This window comes from Charadrius vociferus, unplaced genomic scaffold (genome assembly GCF_000708025.1).
Source record: "Charadrius vociferus isolate BGI_N301 unplaced genomic scaffold, ASM70802v2 scaffold173, whole genome shotgun sequence".
Taxonomy (NCBI): domain Eukaryota; kingdom Metazoa; phylum Chordata; class Aves; order Charadriiformes; family Charadriidae; genus Charadrius; species Charadrius vociferus.
Genome location: NW_009648369.1, coordinates 1095517 through 1111900, shown reverse-complemented (window position 1 = coordinate 1111900; position 16384 = coordinate 1095517). Strand labels below are relative to the sequence as shown.

General features: G+C 40.7%; 1 protein-coding gene across 1 annotated transcript in view; it reads left to right on the top strand.

The window, feature by feature from the left end:
- Positions 1-16384, top strand: part of FKBP1B (FK506 binding protein 1B, 12.6 kDa) — a 47593-nt gene that overhangs the window by 1259 nt on the left and 29950 nt on the right. Inside the window, exon 2 of the mRNA XM_009885340.1 lies at positions 2159-2206. Coding sequence (XP_009883642.1) covers positions 2159-2206 — 48 coding nt within the window. The remainder of the gene's footprint in view (positions 1-2158; positions 2207-16384) is intronic.

The window sequence follows — 16384 nt, the reverse complement described above, 5'->3', positions numbered from 1 at the left end:
TCCCGGTTCAACCTGTGATGCTGGCGGGTGCTGAGGTGCAGCCCGGCTGGCGATAACCTCTGCCTGGCGCAGGCGCTCCTTTCCAGGGCTAGTTCCTTGTGTTCTGCTCCTCTGTGGCATTGTAATACCATTTCATTGGGGTTTTGGTTATTTTTTTATTTATAAGAGGACTCCTTTTCTAACATACAGCCTTATGTATCTGTACAATGGGCCAGATTCATCCTTGGCTGATACACAACAGTAAATCATTTGTTCAAGTCGATCTCAGCTTAACTTTCTTGGCCTTCTTTCCTTTCTTTGTGTAAGCTTTCAAATTGGCTTCTCCCTCTGTGCTGTTGAGCTCTGGGGACCAAATTCTTCTCTTGGTTGCACAGATGTAAAAGCAAAATGCTTATGTGGGTGTAAGTAACGTTGCTGGGTTGAGAGTAGAAACAAGGGTGGAACTTAACCTCGTAATAGTACTTCCTAGCTATTAAATATATCAAGGCTGTCTTTGTAAGCAATATGCTATTCCAAATAAGGTTATATGGATTAGTTCTCTTAGTTGCAAGTCTTAATCAAAATCAGCTGTCTTTAAATACTGTCTTAAAACCACAGTTAGTCAGTGGTCTTGAGAATCTCTGCTTTTAATTCAGCTTTGATGTGGATTTATGTAGCTTCATTGACTTTGTTGGCGTTATCCTCACACAGCAGAGTATGTGTCAGTAAGGTCTGATAGTCCTTTTCTCAGATTTCTGTATAATAGTGCCTCATTTGAACAATACCTATTTTACAAGTGTAGGATTCATCTCGCATAACTTTTCTCAGGTTAGGTGTCTAGTCTAAAGCAGTCTTCTAGGTGTTTTTTTCTGTAGTCATCTCCAGAGAATAATTCATCTCACCTCTCTCAGGATCAGCTGGGTTTCTCTCACAGCACTGCTAATTCTCCACTGTCAATAGGGGAAGCCCAGGAGACTGGCATGCGATAGTTGCCTGTGTTTTAGATGGCTAAAGTTAAATGAGATGAGACCCACTTCAGGGTTCCAGTGGCACCCTGGCTGGATACCTATTGTACTGCGCTTTGTGCAACCCACAGCTAGAGATATTGCAGCCAAATGCAAGCTGATGAACAAGGCTGCTCAGAAGATGCTTGGAAGCACCATCTTTTCAATTTCATGTTATAAATCTTGGTTCATCGTATTAGCCTGCCCTCCTGCCATTTACTGCTCAGGGTGGTTTTGGCATATAAGCCCTAAGTACATAGCTTATGTGTTACTTGATGTTTTATACCCTCTGCTGCACCCTGTAATGCGTAAATTATCATGTTAATTCAGACTAAAGAAGCCAGAGAGCCAGCTAAGATGTGAGCCTCAGTTTCTATCTAAATCCCCAGTTTCTAGCTTTCTGGCAAGGATGTTCTTTAATGATTGGTCTCATTCATACTTTTAAGTTCTTCTGAGCCTGAGCCCTCCCCTGGCCAACATTACTTGAGAAATCAAGGTTAGCTGTTTTAATATGCCATTGGCACCTAATTGAGCCTGGAAAATCTTCCCCTAGCTTTTAGTGCCTTTGGCAGTACCTAGAACAGGTAAAATGAAAATGGTAATTTCGTTTTCCAGTGGCAAGAAAATAATTTAAGCTTTCCTTTCAGAATGAAAATTTTAGGAGGCTCTTACTAGAATTTAGTGTATTACTGCTTTACTGTTGCCCAATGCTACAAAATTAAAGTGCCTTTGTATGTAAATTTTTTTTTTAAAATCCTTCCCGGCTAATTAGAGCTGTCTTGAGTGAAAGGCATTAGAAATGTATTTTTTCACAATGTCAAACTAAGACTTTGTTTGAAAAATTTTAACAAAAATATTCTGGGAATTTTAAGGTTACAATCCATGAAGTTTTGGCAGTCCTTTTGCACTTAGAGAATGTAAATTCATATATGATGCCCACATATATAGGGAAAATTAGATAAGGAAAATATTATTTGGTCTAACAACTAAATAGGAGCCAAGCTGGGACCTTCTACCCTAAACCATACCCATTGCTGTCTTGCATATTAGTGATTCAATAAAGCATAGTCAATACAAATCTCAGTCTGGCATTTTCCTCTTGAAAGATAAACCTTCGTAGCCACACAGATTAATCAGAAAAAAAATAAAAGAATAACCTTTTATAATTTTAACAGGACGGACGTTTCCAAAGAAGGGTCAGACGTGTGTGGTGCACTACACAGGTAAAGGCATGTTCTGAATATTCTTTTGATACCAACTGCCTTGCATTCAAGACTGATTCGCCATTTCAAATGTGCTTGTTGTATTTTTTGCTTTGTTCTGTCACTCATAATCCATTTGATTATATTTTACTGTGTTTCCCATATATTTCACTTCCAGCTAGCAGTTCTAGATGCACGATCTAGATGTGCCTGCTAGTAGATTTGCCAAGTGTAGCATTCAATGGTGAGAGGTTAACAGATGAAAGTGTGGACCTGATTCTTTAAGCCATTATACTAGCTAATGAAATCAAGCATGAAACGGTGAAACTGCTGGGTTCGTATTTTTCCAGCCTCTGATCTTGATACAGATAATTAATTATTGTATATATTTTAAAAGCATGTGTCTGAGTATTGGCAGTAAAATTCATTCCAGATTGAAGAAATCAATACAAGGTCTATTTTACACCTGCTTTATGGACTTGTGTGAATCTTAAGTGGTGAGTTAGTTAATGGAGCTGTTTATGCTGCACCTTTGCGCAGTGGGAAAATGTCCTTTAAATCTGTTTGTAACATTATGTTTTGTATACAGTTATGTAAATTGTCAAAAGAATGCAAAGACCTCTGCAGTCCAAGTCCCCAGCTGGGAAGTTCACATCAAGAGCTGTCATTTTATGTGGTCTTTTCCTTAAGAAGGCAAAACATAGGTGATGTGGGGATGACAGCTACTGATCTGGGCCTAGATCTATGAGGTAATGTTTTCCTCTAGCGTTTGGTGTTATAGGGAAGTTCTCAGTGGTAACTGTTGCTTTCTTTCCGTTTTGTACTCGCTTCTATAGCTTACAGCTGGAGCAAGGTGGAGAGCATTTTCCAGTAAATATAACTAATGAAGTAAACCTGTTTGTGTTTTCAAGAAGCTTTTTGATATAGTTTAAATAATATCACTCTTCAGGAGGTTATATGGGAGTCAGTGCACTGGCTTGGGATATAGGATGTCTGGTTTAAGCTCCTATACATTTGTATATTCAGAGTATTTTGATCTGATGAGGATTTCTAGTTTGAATTAGAAGTTGTTAAACACATGGGTCTCCCATGCCAGTCTCAGCTCTTACAGACGTTCCTCTGTAACTTAGATCTGAAAATAAATGTTTTCAAACTATTTTTGTGAAGATGCTGAAAGATATGTTTCTGTTCCGGTCCAAACTTCAAAAGTTTTTATGAAATAAAATTGTCACCTCCCACTCCCAGTTAGTTTGAGTTAAATTTAAATGTCAGAACTGAAATAGGCAAAAGAAACTGAGGCCGGTGGATCCCACAAAGCACAATTTTGCTGGATAATTTCAGAGAGAGTGTGAACAGTAAATGTGGAAAGATAACAAGATGCTGCACACTTTTATTTAGATACCATCTTAGATGAGGCTATCATAAGCTGGCTTTGACATAAAAGACTTTATGAAAACTCATTAAATCAGTCTCCAGCGTAAACTTGCTATTGGTGCTATGCAACCCCTCTAATTCCCAGATTAGAACATATATCAGAAAAAGCTTATAGTCTCAGTACCAGCACTCTTGCAATGTCTAAGCAGTCTTTGGTGGTCATATTTTTAAAGGGAGCCTTTGGTAAGTGGATAAAGTGTTTTCCTCTAGTGGTCTGTAAAGCATGTAGGAAAGATGACATATGAATGTCAAGTTTTAATTTAAAACTGGTTTATCTGAATACAATATAACTTCTTTTTATACTGATGCAATTCTAGATGTGCCTGGGATTCATCTTGAAACGGTCTCTGTCTTATTTACATGATCTCATTAGACCTCACTCTACTCGATGCTTATCCTCACCACACTCCTGGGAGTCCTGCTTTAGGAAGTGGGTAGCTAAGCTACAGAGATGCCCGCAGAGATAGCCAGAACATCTATCATGTCATCTAAAATGAGAGTTAGGAAAAATTAAGACACCTATGCGCAAGGAAATTATCCAGAAATCCTGCTTTCCAGAGCTGCTTAATATTGGGATAATGTAAAGCTCACAAGTTGTCTCCATGTTCAGCCTATGGGTCACTCTGGAACTAGGCACAGATACCTGTAGGGAGGCGTTGTAGTCTGGGAAGTGAGGGAACCATGCACTGACTGGACTCCACCAAGATCTAGACATCATTTGGATCCCGAGAGGACCCTGACCTCACTGGAGTGCTCTGAGCACAGCTCTGAATCCAGCATCAAGCACAGCAGAGACAGCTGCTTTCAGTCAAAAACACGGCCCGTGGGAGCCCACTTTATGTATAATAACTGAACAGTTGTTTCGGACGTGGCAAACCTATGCTCAGTTGCCTTTTCCAACAGAAGAGGGTCATAGCTCTGCCACATCCTTAACTGCGACCATTCCATTCTTGGAGAGGAGGAAGCTGAAATTTCCTGCTCCCCCCAGTTTAGCCCGAGGCATTCATCAGTGAAGAATGCAAGAGCCATGGGCAAGAAAAGGAGCAGGCAAGAAGGTGAGTACTTGGCTCAGGCACTAATGCAGAAATATTGAAGGAGTTGTATCCTAGTCCCTGTCTTCAGGGATTAATTTTGTACTTTTTTTTTTTTTTAATCCAATGATTTTCCCAGGTGGTGGTGCCTAGTCTTGACAGCTTGGTGGGCCATGTAACTTCTTGCAGCAGCCCTTCCACTCACACACACACACACTATGTGGTGATACAGCTCCTTAGCACAAACATGGTTGGTTCCATGATTCCCTGAGGGCTGGGATTCTTGTGCATGCATAGAAGAAAACATTGTGTGTCCACTAATTATTCATGTGTTAGGAGGAGGAGACTAGAAGGGGCTGGCTTCTGCCAGAGCAAGTTACAAATTTTGAAGGACACTCAAATGAGGAGTGGGCTGTGGGCTCTGTTTTGTCTTGCTACCTCGTCTTGCCTTCCCTCTCCAGGAGTCTCATAGATGTGCATTTACCATGTGATGGGGATTGATGGCAACAAGCATGAATGGGAGGGGAATGCTGGCACTACAGAAGTAAAAGGCCTGTAGCTTGCTTCTGAATCGTCTTTGGTTTTCAGGAGCAAGCTATCTACATGAGTTGGCCTGGCACTCCATGCTGGAAAAACTCCAGAGAGGACCAAGGCTGGTACCCTAGATGTTTGCCAGTCCTGTCTGCTCATGCTCCAGAAGCTTATGATTCATGCATCGCCAAGGTATGGATTCAGCAGGGTAGTCTCTAGTCTGCTGACTCCACATTCCAGAGAAGTGGGAAGTGAGAACTGGAATCTCCTCAAGATGAAGGAGAACTGTGATCAAGTTTTACACTTTTGCTGTCAGTGCCCCAGCTATTAGGCCGTTATATGTGGCAGCTTTGCCTCTTTCTCTCCTTCTTTGACTAGATGCATAATCTCAGGAGCAGACTTTGTGGTCTGATCCCCAAATGCATTGTGGTGCCTTAATGGACAGACCTAAGTTCCATTGGCAGGAGGAGTTAAGGTGCAACCTCACTAGGGAACAGTTTAGAAGGAACCTCTTAGTTTAAGCAAATCTTTTTCTTCATGTTTTTTTTTTTTTTTGGGGGGGGGGGGGGGTGTTTGTTTGTTTGTTTTTTTCCCCCTAAGGAGTAGTTCTTGGCTGCTTTACAATTAGAGCAGGATTTTTTGATTACCCTTCAGAAGTACCTAATTGCCCTTCTGACTACATAAAATGCCTTAGTACCTAACTTTGGTACTGTAAATGACTTGCTAATTTTTCAGCTTTGCACAGCCTGAGTTAAGTACACAAATAGATGCTCAAGATCATTGCAGAAGATTAGATAGGAGGACTGTGACAGAACATGAAACAGAGTCCCGATCTTAGTATGTGATGTAAGAATGTGGTCGGATTCCCATATGTTTTACCTTTGCTACGAAATTCAACAAATGTAATAATTTCTTCTTCTTAAACAGCATCTATGTTGTGTCTCAAAAGTTACCTGATGCAATATTAAAGTAATGGGATTAATAGATAAGGTAGTGCATTGGCACCGAAATGTATTTCCAGCAGCAATGGTTTATGTCATGTTTTTGTCAGAGATTTCATTGAGCAAGCTTCTGAAAGCCTTTGGCAATCTGCTTACTCCTTCTGTTTTCCATCTGCAAAATGATAGTTGTAGTTTGTCTGCCTCATGTAGATAGATTGCAAGCAATCTGGGATGTGAACTGCCTCCTTCTTCATGCCTAATGTAATGGCGTCCTAATCTTGATTGGGTTTTCAAGTTACATTGTAGTACTAACAGTAATAGAAGTAAACAAATTACAGTGTCATTAGTCCTGGAGTGTATCAACAGAAATGAGGCATTTTCTGCAGTTTTGTTTCCTGTGGTTTACATTTGTTGATTCTGGCAACAGGAATTAGCAGTGCAGAATTTTCAAAGATTTATGAAGGTGATAAAAAATGCATATTTCTTTTAGTTAGAAATGCCCTTAAACAAAACCTTTGCTGTGGTTGTGAGTGCTCTGTCTGGAGACTGTGGCAGTGGTAAAACCTGCACTCTGCAAAGCTGAATCCCATTCCTGGCCCTTTTCTTGGATGATGGTGTGCCCTCAGACAAATTTTGTGTATGCTGGTCCCGAATCTGCTCTTAATAGTGTGAGGGAAGCTTTTTTTCCAAGTTATTCAGAGCTGACGTTCTCTTGTGTTGTTCCATGTAGCTTGTGGCAGAGCTGCATTCTCAACCTCTTCATCCTGTAAATTTGTGATAATAATACAATTACCCTTTTTAAGGAACTGATGATATTCAGTATTTGTAGTGTGCTGGGACAGACTTGTTTGAGTGTGACTATAAAAGCACATTAATCATTAATTACTTATTAAACTGGACTTCTGTTGGACAAGATTTTCCATAGACTTTTTAGGCTACGGCAGTGGCCACAAAATTGCACCAAATAAATTTGGAATGGAATGGTTTTCAGTTGGAAGGGACCTACAATGATCACCTAGCCCAACGGCCTGACCACTTCAGGGCTGATCAAGAGTTAAAGCATGTTGTTACGGGTGTTGCCCAGATGCCTCTTAAACACTGACAGGCTTGGGGCATCGACCGCGTCTCTAGGAAGCCCGTTCCAGTGTTTGACAACCCTCTCGGTAAAGAAATTCCTCCTAATGTCTAGTCTGAACCTCCCCTGGCGCAGCTTTGAACCATTCCCTTGTGTCCTGTCACTGGATACCAGGGAGAAGAGATCAGCACCACCCTCTCCATTTCAATATTTCAATACTGTGAAGTTGATTTTTAATTTTTTTTTTTTAAATGCTTAAAGTGAAATTTGCTATTGAAATAAATGAATACTACTCCATTTATTTCAGCTGAGCTGTACAAATCCATTCTGTTTTAGGAAGCAGGCCTTTATTTAAAGAAGAATAAATGATTAATCTGAGGACAAACTCGTATCATCTTATTTTCCTGTATATTACCAAAATTACTTTATATTGTTTCTTTAGCTTTGGCAGTGTTGTAGTCTTGAGAGTTATGATTGTGTCTGTGAAGTTGAAAGCTTTCTTATTTTAACCTTTTTATATAACAAAAGCATACTGCATAGATGCAGATTAACAGCAATTTATAGAGTGTGCTTGATTTATCATGATTAAAAAATGCATTTTCCATTTAACACAATACAAATATAATACAATTCCCTTGAAATAATTCTTGCCAAAAAGAGAATAGATCTGCCTATTTTTCTTGGACCAAAATCAACTCAGTCTTAAGCGTATGTAGCAATAGCCAGAGATTTGTCTATACTGACATACTCCCCAAAAGACTAAAGTAAATTCAGAATAACTTTGTAGAGTATCATATATTTGTCTATGAACCTTGATATCTGCATGACTGGATGTACATTAGTGTTGTGTGACAGCAGTTTGTGCCAGGTGAGTACAGCAGTATGTTATTTCTCTGGTCCTGCTTTCAGAAACATCTGTATCACTTCAGTGGGAGCTGTGCGTGTGTATCTGAGAGAAAAATTGAACTAACTAAGGAATTTAATCAAAATTCTTTGTCTCCAGGAAGCTGTCTAGCTGGGTTTGGGAGAGGATAGTGAACGCTGCAATTAGAGTTATCATTAATAAGAATTGCATTGTAACAGACATTATAATTGAGCCTTGAATTATAGCCAGCTAAATCTTGATTACCTAGAAAGAACTTAATTGTTTTATCGAACATGTTCCCAAGATATATTATACCAGGAGAATGTGATATCTGTCCATCTTTTGGGGCCTGCCAATTTTCTGTATTTTTTTTTTTTACTTAAAGTAATCTCTTCAGATTGCCCTGGTTTGAAAGGATGAAAGCCTTTTACTTCTGCAGAGATCTTCGTGGCAGCTAAGCGCCTAGAAGCATCCTTTCTCTTTGGTGAATCATAACTGCAAAAAGTAGTTTTACTCCTCAGTGAAGAGTGTGGTATGTTGCTGCCCCTCAGAAATGATTTGCAAGTCTTAAAACTCTCTCAATAAAAGGAGTAAAATTCTCGTGTTTGCTTATTTAATGTAGGTTGGGTACCTCTGGAAATATTTTAGCAGTGACTTTAGCCTGATAGTGATCAGAGTCAAGAAGCAAAAGTTTGAGGTGGAGAGATTTCTCCTATGCATTTTGCTGCCAACTCAGTGACTGATTTCAGGTATATTATGTGCTCTTTCGTTTCTAAAATTTGACAGAAAAAGGAGGCTGTGCCTCTCAAAATTGTCACGAAATTAATGTTTGCAATTACTGTGAGACTCACTGTAAGAAGAGCCTATTGATGTGAAAAAACGATTTAACGAATAAAAAAGGTTCAGAGATTGGTAAGAAAAAATGTAGCAGCTTCAGCAGCTGAATTAGTGACTTTAAATTGAAAATATGAAATTGTTGCTTGATGGAAAAGGATCAGCGTAACAAACTGTAGCCTCAAGTTTCCCGGTTGCTCCTCCTTTGCACAGAAAGCTGCATTGCTGTGTACTGTGCTCATCACTTTCACTGAAATTACTTGTGGTATTAGATGCTATTTAATGTCGGTAAGTGAAACAGAAAAGGAGCTTGGAATTATCCAGTAGCATTCTTATTGGCAACCTCAGCTGAGAAGTGGTGGTTTGACTAAGAATTGGAAGTCTCTTCCATTAAAGGTGGTCCCTATGGCATTGAGGTGTTATTTGGATGGCTGCTAATACGCTTTGTGCAAAGAAAGGGAAGGCTTCAGGATTGCCTGTTAACACTGTCTTATATTCGTTTAGGAGAAAGACAGGATAAGTTTCTTTCTTGCGGAGTAAAGAAAATTATAAAGAGATTTCTTCAAGATAACATACACGGGCACTTTCCCCCGACAGACTTCTCTGTCAGCATGAACCGTGCTGAATGATTTGGTGGCTGCTAGCTTCGATTTTAGAGCACCTACTAACCTCTACAGGATTTCCTTTCACAGAGGGATTGTAGCATCATGCTCCCTTCCTATTGTGCATAGAAATGAAACTGCTAGCAAATAATTAAACCTCCTACTCCTGCCTCAGAAAAGCCTTGTAGAAGTGGATTTCAAGATACTAAAAAAAAAAAAAGGTTCACAAAGCAGATTATCTGAAGTCCCAGAGAACTAATAGCCTCTGTTCATCAAGTTTTTAAAAGCTCAGAACTGATCCAAAATAGTGCCATCTTTTCAGTAAATTAGATTCTTGTTTTCAAACAAAATATTTTTGGTGGGTCCTCTTTGCTCGTATTTTCAATGATCCCAGTGTGCCACTCCATCTACATATAGCTCATATGTATATTTAGGGACTATGACTCCAAAAGTTTGCATCAATTCTTGGTCATTAGAATTCCAGGTCCTCACAAGAATGACCTCATTTTCTAATAATTTATGCTCCTCAAAAATGAAAGAATTGCTGAAACAACTGTTGGAACTGGGGCTGCCTTGTGTAGTGACTAGTATTTGTTAGTGTAAACTGTACAAATGATTACTACATCAGCTAAATGAGAAACTCATGGCATCAGTTATAGCCTTGTCTCTCTTTATTGGCAGAATAGAACTGACATCACTGTATTTACCTAATTAAGAAGTCTAAATTGAGAGCTAGGTACCTTAGGCTACCTAAATAGTTAGCTTTTGGATATGCCTCTTTCTCTATTGATTAGATAAAGAGCTTAATATAGTTCTTAAGTCAGGCGACTCAGCTAGGCAGGCTTTGTGGAAGGGTTAATATTTGTAATTAGACAACATGCGGTGTCATCTCTGTGCAGTGGATACATGGCAGCCACATTTCAGGTGTGTTGCCTAAGCAGTTGCTGTGTGGCCAGAGATCTCTGCAGGCTTGTGATCTTCAGAGCTCAGTGGGTTGGTCCTAGTGCTGCAGTGATGTGTGGGGGAGATCCTGGAGGGGGGGACCATCGTCAAGGAGCTCATACAGTGTCCGTCTTTTGGCACTGGTAAGCAGTTGAACAGGCGGCCTCGGAGGAAACATACTGCTGGGGGAAGCAGTGATTCGGTGCTGGCATGAGTTCTGCTGAGTCTTGCTGAACCAGTGCCAGGGGGCTGCTAGGGGGCTTTATATTGAAAGCGACATCTCTCAGTTAAGATATATTATTTAGCATTAGTTACTCAAGGGCATTGTAAATTTTTTTTTTTTTCCACAAGACTGCTGGCTGCAGAAGTTTGTACTCTCTTGCACAGCATTCAGTGCGAGGGATCTTAAATGTTGTAACCGTGGTGTCATCAGGCAGAGCCAGTGGGTCCTGTAGCTGAGACAGCAACAGATCCCTGCAGTCAGGCAGTGTAGTCCTTTATCTTCTATCCAACATTCTGCGTCTTCTAAAACTCAGTGTTAACGCAGTGGTTGTGAGGCACGTTGGATTTGTAGCTCTCCCTCTGTCTCTGCTTATGGTATCCCAAGTCTGATTTCCATTTCCAGATCTTTTGCATTTAATCTTGCATACTTACTGGTTCTTAGTTGTCTCTTACTGCTCTAAATCACTTCCCTTTGCACATTTAATGAGGCAACTACCTTGATTTAGCAAGATTGTCTTCCTTTATTCTGTTCTCAGTGAGAAATTGAAGACTCTTGGTTTGGTAAGGGTGATTTCCTCCTGGGCAGAGGAAAAGACCTAACGCTTAATTAGTTCATCTTCCAATCTATGATTGCTACAAACAGTATACTCCCTGATGCATTGGTTTTGTCTAGTTTTAAATGACCAAAGTGATAATGCTATTTTGCTACTTCCAAACCCATTGAAGCTGCTGCTGTTGCAACAATAAAAGTAGCAGCTTTCTGTTAAAATTCTTTACCTTGAGTTAGGAAAAAAAAAACCACCAACCACACGACAAAAACCACAAAACAAACAAGTGGTTGTTTGGTAATTACACAATAATACTTTATAGGTATTGTAGTTATGGGAACTTATATTTTCATTCTCTTCTGTAGATAAATTTCTGTTTATGCTATAAGCATGGGTTTCTAGGAAGACAGGAGGGCCTTGTACTTTGGGAGGTGAAATCTGGCCATATCTAGGGCACATGAAAGAAAATAGAAGATGAGTCACACAGTGGACAAGTTCCTGAGGCATCGCTATGAAGTGTTGCCATTTCCAGACTGGAATGTACAATTTTCAGCCTGAAGAATTGAAGTAAATTTTTGTCATTGTGAAAGCTGTAATTTTGGTGGAAAAGTCTTTGCCACAAATTTTATTCTGAAGGTTGAAGATCTGAGACTGAAATTCCTAGGCTAGGTGCCAACTCTGTGTCATGGAATCATAGAAGGGTTTGGGTTGGAAAGTACCTTTAAAGATAATCTAGTTCTACCCCCCTGCCATGGACAGGGATATTTTCCACTAGATCAGGTTGCTCAAAGGCCCGTCCAACCTGACCTTGAACACTCCCAAGGATGGGGCATCCACAACTTCTCTGGGCAAGCTGTTCCAGTGTCTCACCACCCTCACAGTAAAGAATTTCTCCTTATATGCAACCTAAACTTACCATCTTCCAGCTTAAAACTGTTGCCCCTTGTCCTGTCACTACAGGCCTTGGTAAAAGGTTTCTCTCTGTCTTTCTTATAAGACCCCTTTATATATTGAAAGGCTACAATAAGATCTCCCTGGAGCCTTCTCTTCTCCAGGCTGAACAGCCCCAGCTTTCTCAGCCTGTCCTCATAAGAGAGGTCTTCCAGCCTTCTGATCATTTTTGTGTCCCTCCTCTGGACCCACTCTAACAGGTCTATGTCTGTCTTGTACTGGGGACTGCAGAGCTGGACGCAGTACTTCTTCCAGGTGGGGGTCTCATGAGAGCAGAGTAGAGAGGGAGAATCACCTCCCTCAACCTGCTGGCCATGCTTCTTTTTATGCAGCACAGAGTATCATAGGCTTTCTGGGCTGTAAGCACGCACTGTCAGCTCATGTCCAATCTTTCATCCACCAGTGTCCCCAAGTCCTTCTCTGCAGGGCTGCTCTCAGTCTATTCTTTCCCCAGTCTATTGATATGGGGGATTGCCCTGACACAGGTGCAGGACTTTGCCCTTAGCCCCGTTGAACTTCGTGGGGTTCACACAGGCCTCAAGCCTGTCAAGGTCCCTCCACATGGCATCCCTTCCCTCAAGTGAATCAACTGCACCACTCAGCTTGGTGTCATCTGCAAACTGGCTGAGGGTGAGATAAAGATAAAGATATTGAACAGTACCGATCCCAGTACGGACCTTTGAGGGACACCACTTGTTACTAATCTCAATTTGGACATCGAGCCATTGACTGCAACTCTTTGGACGTGTCCATCTGGATTCAGCCAATTCCTTGTCCATCACATAGTCCATCCATCAAATCCATACCTCTCCAATTTAGTGACAAGGATGTTGTGTGGGACCATGTCAAAGACCTTACAAAAGTCGAGATATATCAGTTGCTCTTCCTTTGTCCATTGTAGAAGGCCATTAGGTTAATCATATTGGTCTGAGCTAAAGTATTATATATTAACCAAAATTTGCGGCAGTGTTTACAGTTGTGAATCTGAATTTTACAGCTCAGCCTTATCTTCAGTTGTCATCTGAGTTAGTCTTATGTAGTTTCTGCCCATTTTCATTGTAAGGCGAAATTATTTTTTCTTATTAGGAAGTTATTCTGTCTGACCCTGCTGTAACCCTTTCTTGTCTTTCTTGCTTGAAAGTTATACCACATGATGTTTATCCTGCTACATACGTGCAGCCGCATTAGGAGCATCCAACCATAGTTTGCAGTACTTCTGTACCTCACCACTATCCTCATGCACTTAAATTACAGAGTAAAAGCAAAATTACATGTAATCTTCTCTCATTCTGAAACTATTCTGATTTTTTCTGGAGGAAGTTGGAATGGTAATCACAAAGACTGACTTTAACCATAGGGGAGAAGTCTTCAATGACATCTCTCATTCATGGACAGGAACAGTCTTTTCTGCAGTGTCATGCTGAAACACCTGACCTTGGCTCGGGCTTTAGATCACCCTCTGGAAGCATCTCTCTTCACTGATGAGAGCAGGAGATGTTCCTCTGTCACGCTGTCTGTGTGACTAGCTCCCCACACCCTCCATGTCCCCCAGTGGCCAGCTGGCAACAACTCTGGAAAAGCTACAGCTGCGTCTGTCCCACACTGCCAGGGCAGTTTCTGGAGTGCACAGACAGCCCCATCAATAGCTTTCATTTTATGCTCTGCTTTGAATTTTGTTCTGCTGTCACTTGCAACTTGTCTTCAGTCAAAGAAATAGCAGAGACAGGTTCACAGCTCTTCGTTAGGTCAGTCAGCAGCGCTTCTGCAGAGCACAGCTGAGGGCTATCATCTAACCTGGGTTGAGCCCATTTTGTCATGTCCTGCCTTTTCCTGGCTGAAACTCAAAAGTCATGACCTTTGATATCTGAACACTGGGGACTACCAGTGCCTGTAACTATATGAAGAGGTGCTGAAAGTTCATTGGATCAAGATGGAAATGCCTCATTAAAAAATGGTCCTTACCTGTGCCATTAAGACTTGTTCTATGCAAAACCATTTATATAGCTCATCTCCTTTTCAACATTTATATATTCAGACTCCTGCCTGGGAGTGTAGGAGTTTTAAACACTTATGAGTCAAATGCAAATTCAGGGCTGATACAACCAGGAAGAACTGCCATCATTAATCCCCTGTGGACAACTTAAACAGTTGAATCCGATCGAAGTGCTACATCCTTCATTCATAAATCCCTTTGGAAAGGGAAAAGCATTGTTTACTCTCCGTTAAAAGACAAGGAAATTCAGAAGGGAAATGATTTGTCCAGGGACCACAGCAAGCTCCTGATAAAGCTGGGGGTAGAAATTAATGTGCTTTTAAAGTCCTTATCTATTATATTTACCACTAGGCTGTATCAACTCTGTGGCAGAGCTGTTTCTTTTTTTCCAGACTTCAGAAATGTTTAACTTTTGAGAACAAACTATTTAAATTAAGATGAATGGTGGAAAACCACCAAGTACTTTAGTTTTTATTAGGTTTTCTGTCTTTCTCTAACCAATCCTGATTTGATTGGTTATATAAGCATTGTAAACAGATTAAGGGCTCAATCCTTCCCTGCTGTAAAGAATAATAGGGGATTTGATTGTAGCGATTCACTTTATTTCAATAAAGTAACTAAAGCTTGCAATACATTGATTCACTAAAACTGCAGAGCCATTTCTCAAGTGCTTTCCTAAGACTTGCTATCATAGCACATTGAAAGCTCCTCTTCAGATGCAAAAGTTTCTAAAGCCTTTGGGAAGACGATATCAAACAAAGTAGTCTGGACCCGAGAGAGCTTGTAGCTATAAACACAGGCACCCGAGGTGATGGAGAGCTGAGAAATGGTTTGCCTTGCAGAAAAAGAGCAATGAAATCTTGGGCTGGGATTTTTCCCTGCACGAGTGTGAGAAGAAACATTGACCGACTGCAAAATTCCTCCATACTGTAGTGGAGTTATACAACCTGTAATCTTTCCATTATTGTCTGTCACCGTAGGACTGGCCCATTTGTAGGCTAGAAAGCATTTAAATGATGACAGCTGTATTAGGCAGTAAGGGACATGGTTAGCCATTGATTGTGTTTATAGAGGGCAGCGAGATAAGAATAGCTCCCAGTCTTCAGTGCTTGCCACAGTTACATTAGATTTCGGACACCTCTGTACATTTTGTGGACAAGTAGCTGTGTTGAAAAAGTGTGGGGTACTAGGGCAATAGTTATCTTAGCTCTTCTTTTTCCCTTGAGAAACTGATGTACGATACAGGCCAAGAGGGTGTCAGCTGATAAAAGCCAGGGAAATGTGAAGTGTTCTCTGAATTTGATGTCAAGGATCCTGCCATCTGAGAGAAACCGGACATTGTCCGGCAGCAAGCTTGATGAATGAATGAATGAATGAATGAATGAACATCCCCAACGTGCCCTTTCACTGCACCCTCCTGTTCCTCTCCAAAGTTTTGCAGTGGTGTGGGGAGCCAAGGTGGTTGTAGAGAAGAGAGAAGAATTGCCTGTGGCAATGAAGGGGAGTATTGATTTCTGTTTCATTCTCGCATTTCTGACCTGTCAAACTTGCCAGTAGTGTACAGTCTGGGAACCCTCCTGTAGCACACTCAGTCTCTCCATTGCAATAGTTTACTGGGACAGATTTCTCTTTTTAACATGCTTTGTATATTTAATGCTGCTGTGGTGGTGACTACTTAGTCAAAAAAAAAAAAAAAAGACAAAAAATTTCCTACTTGAATCTCTGGACTAAAGCACGTTTTTGGTTTGCAGTTTTTTAGTGGGTGGGTGGACAATAATTTCTGGGCTGAGATTATAGTTCTCAATGAGAGAATTTTACCTTGAGTAGGCAGACAAGGTGTCTGTGTATGCTGAAAGAATTACTGTTATTAATATGTTTATTAATGCAGTGCGCATGACTTTGTTTAAAGGAAGTATTGTTGCCCTTCTACTGAGCGATTGCAAATTTCAAGCCTTTATAATTAGCTTCTTATCAGACAATAAATCAATGTCACTAGCCAAGGTAACTTCTGAACATGACTTGCATAAACCTGTCACTGAGCAGGATTCATCAGAACTGCATTTATTCCTGATCAAGGAACGGTAACAACTTGGACGTGACAAGCCCTATCAGGGTGAAGTATTTAAAGACCCCCACCTTACCCTGAAATAGTGGCAGTGCTGTGCAAGCTGATTCTCCTACTTTCCCCCTTCCCCCTGTCCCCTTCCTCCTTTCCTTCCCTGCCCCCCCC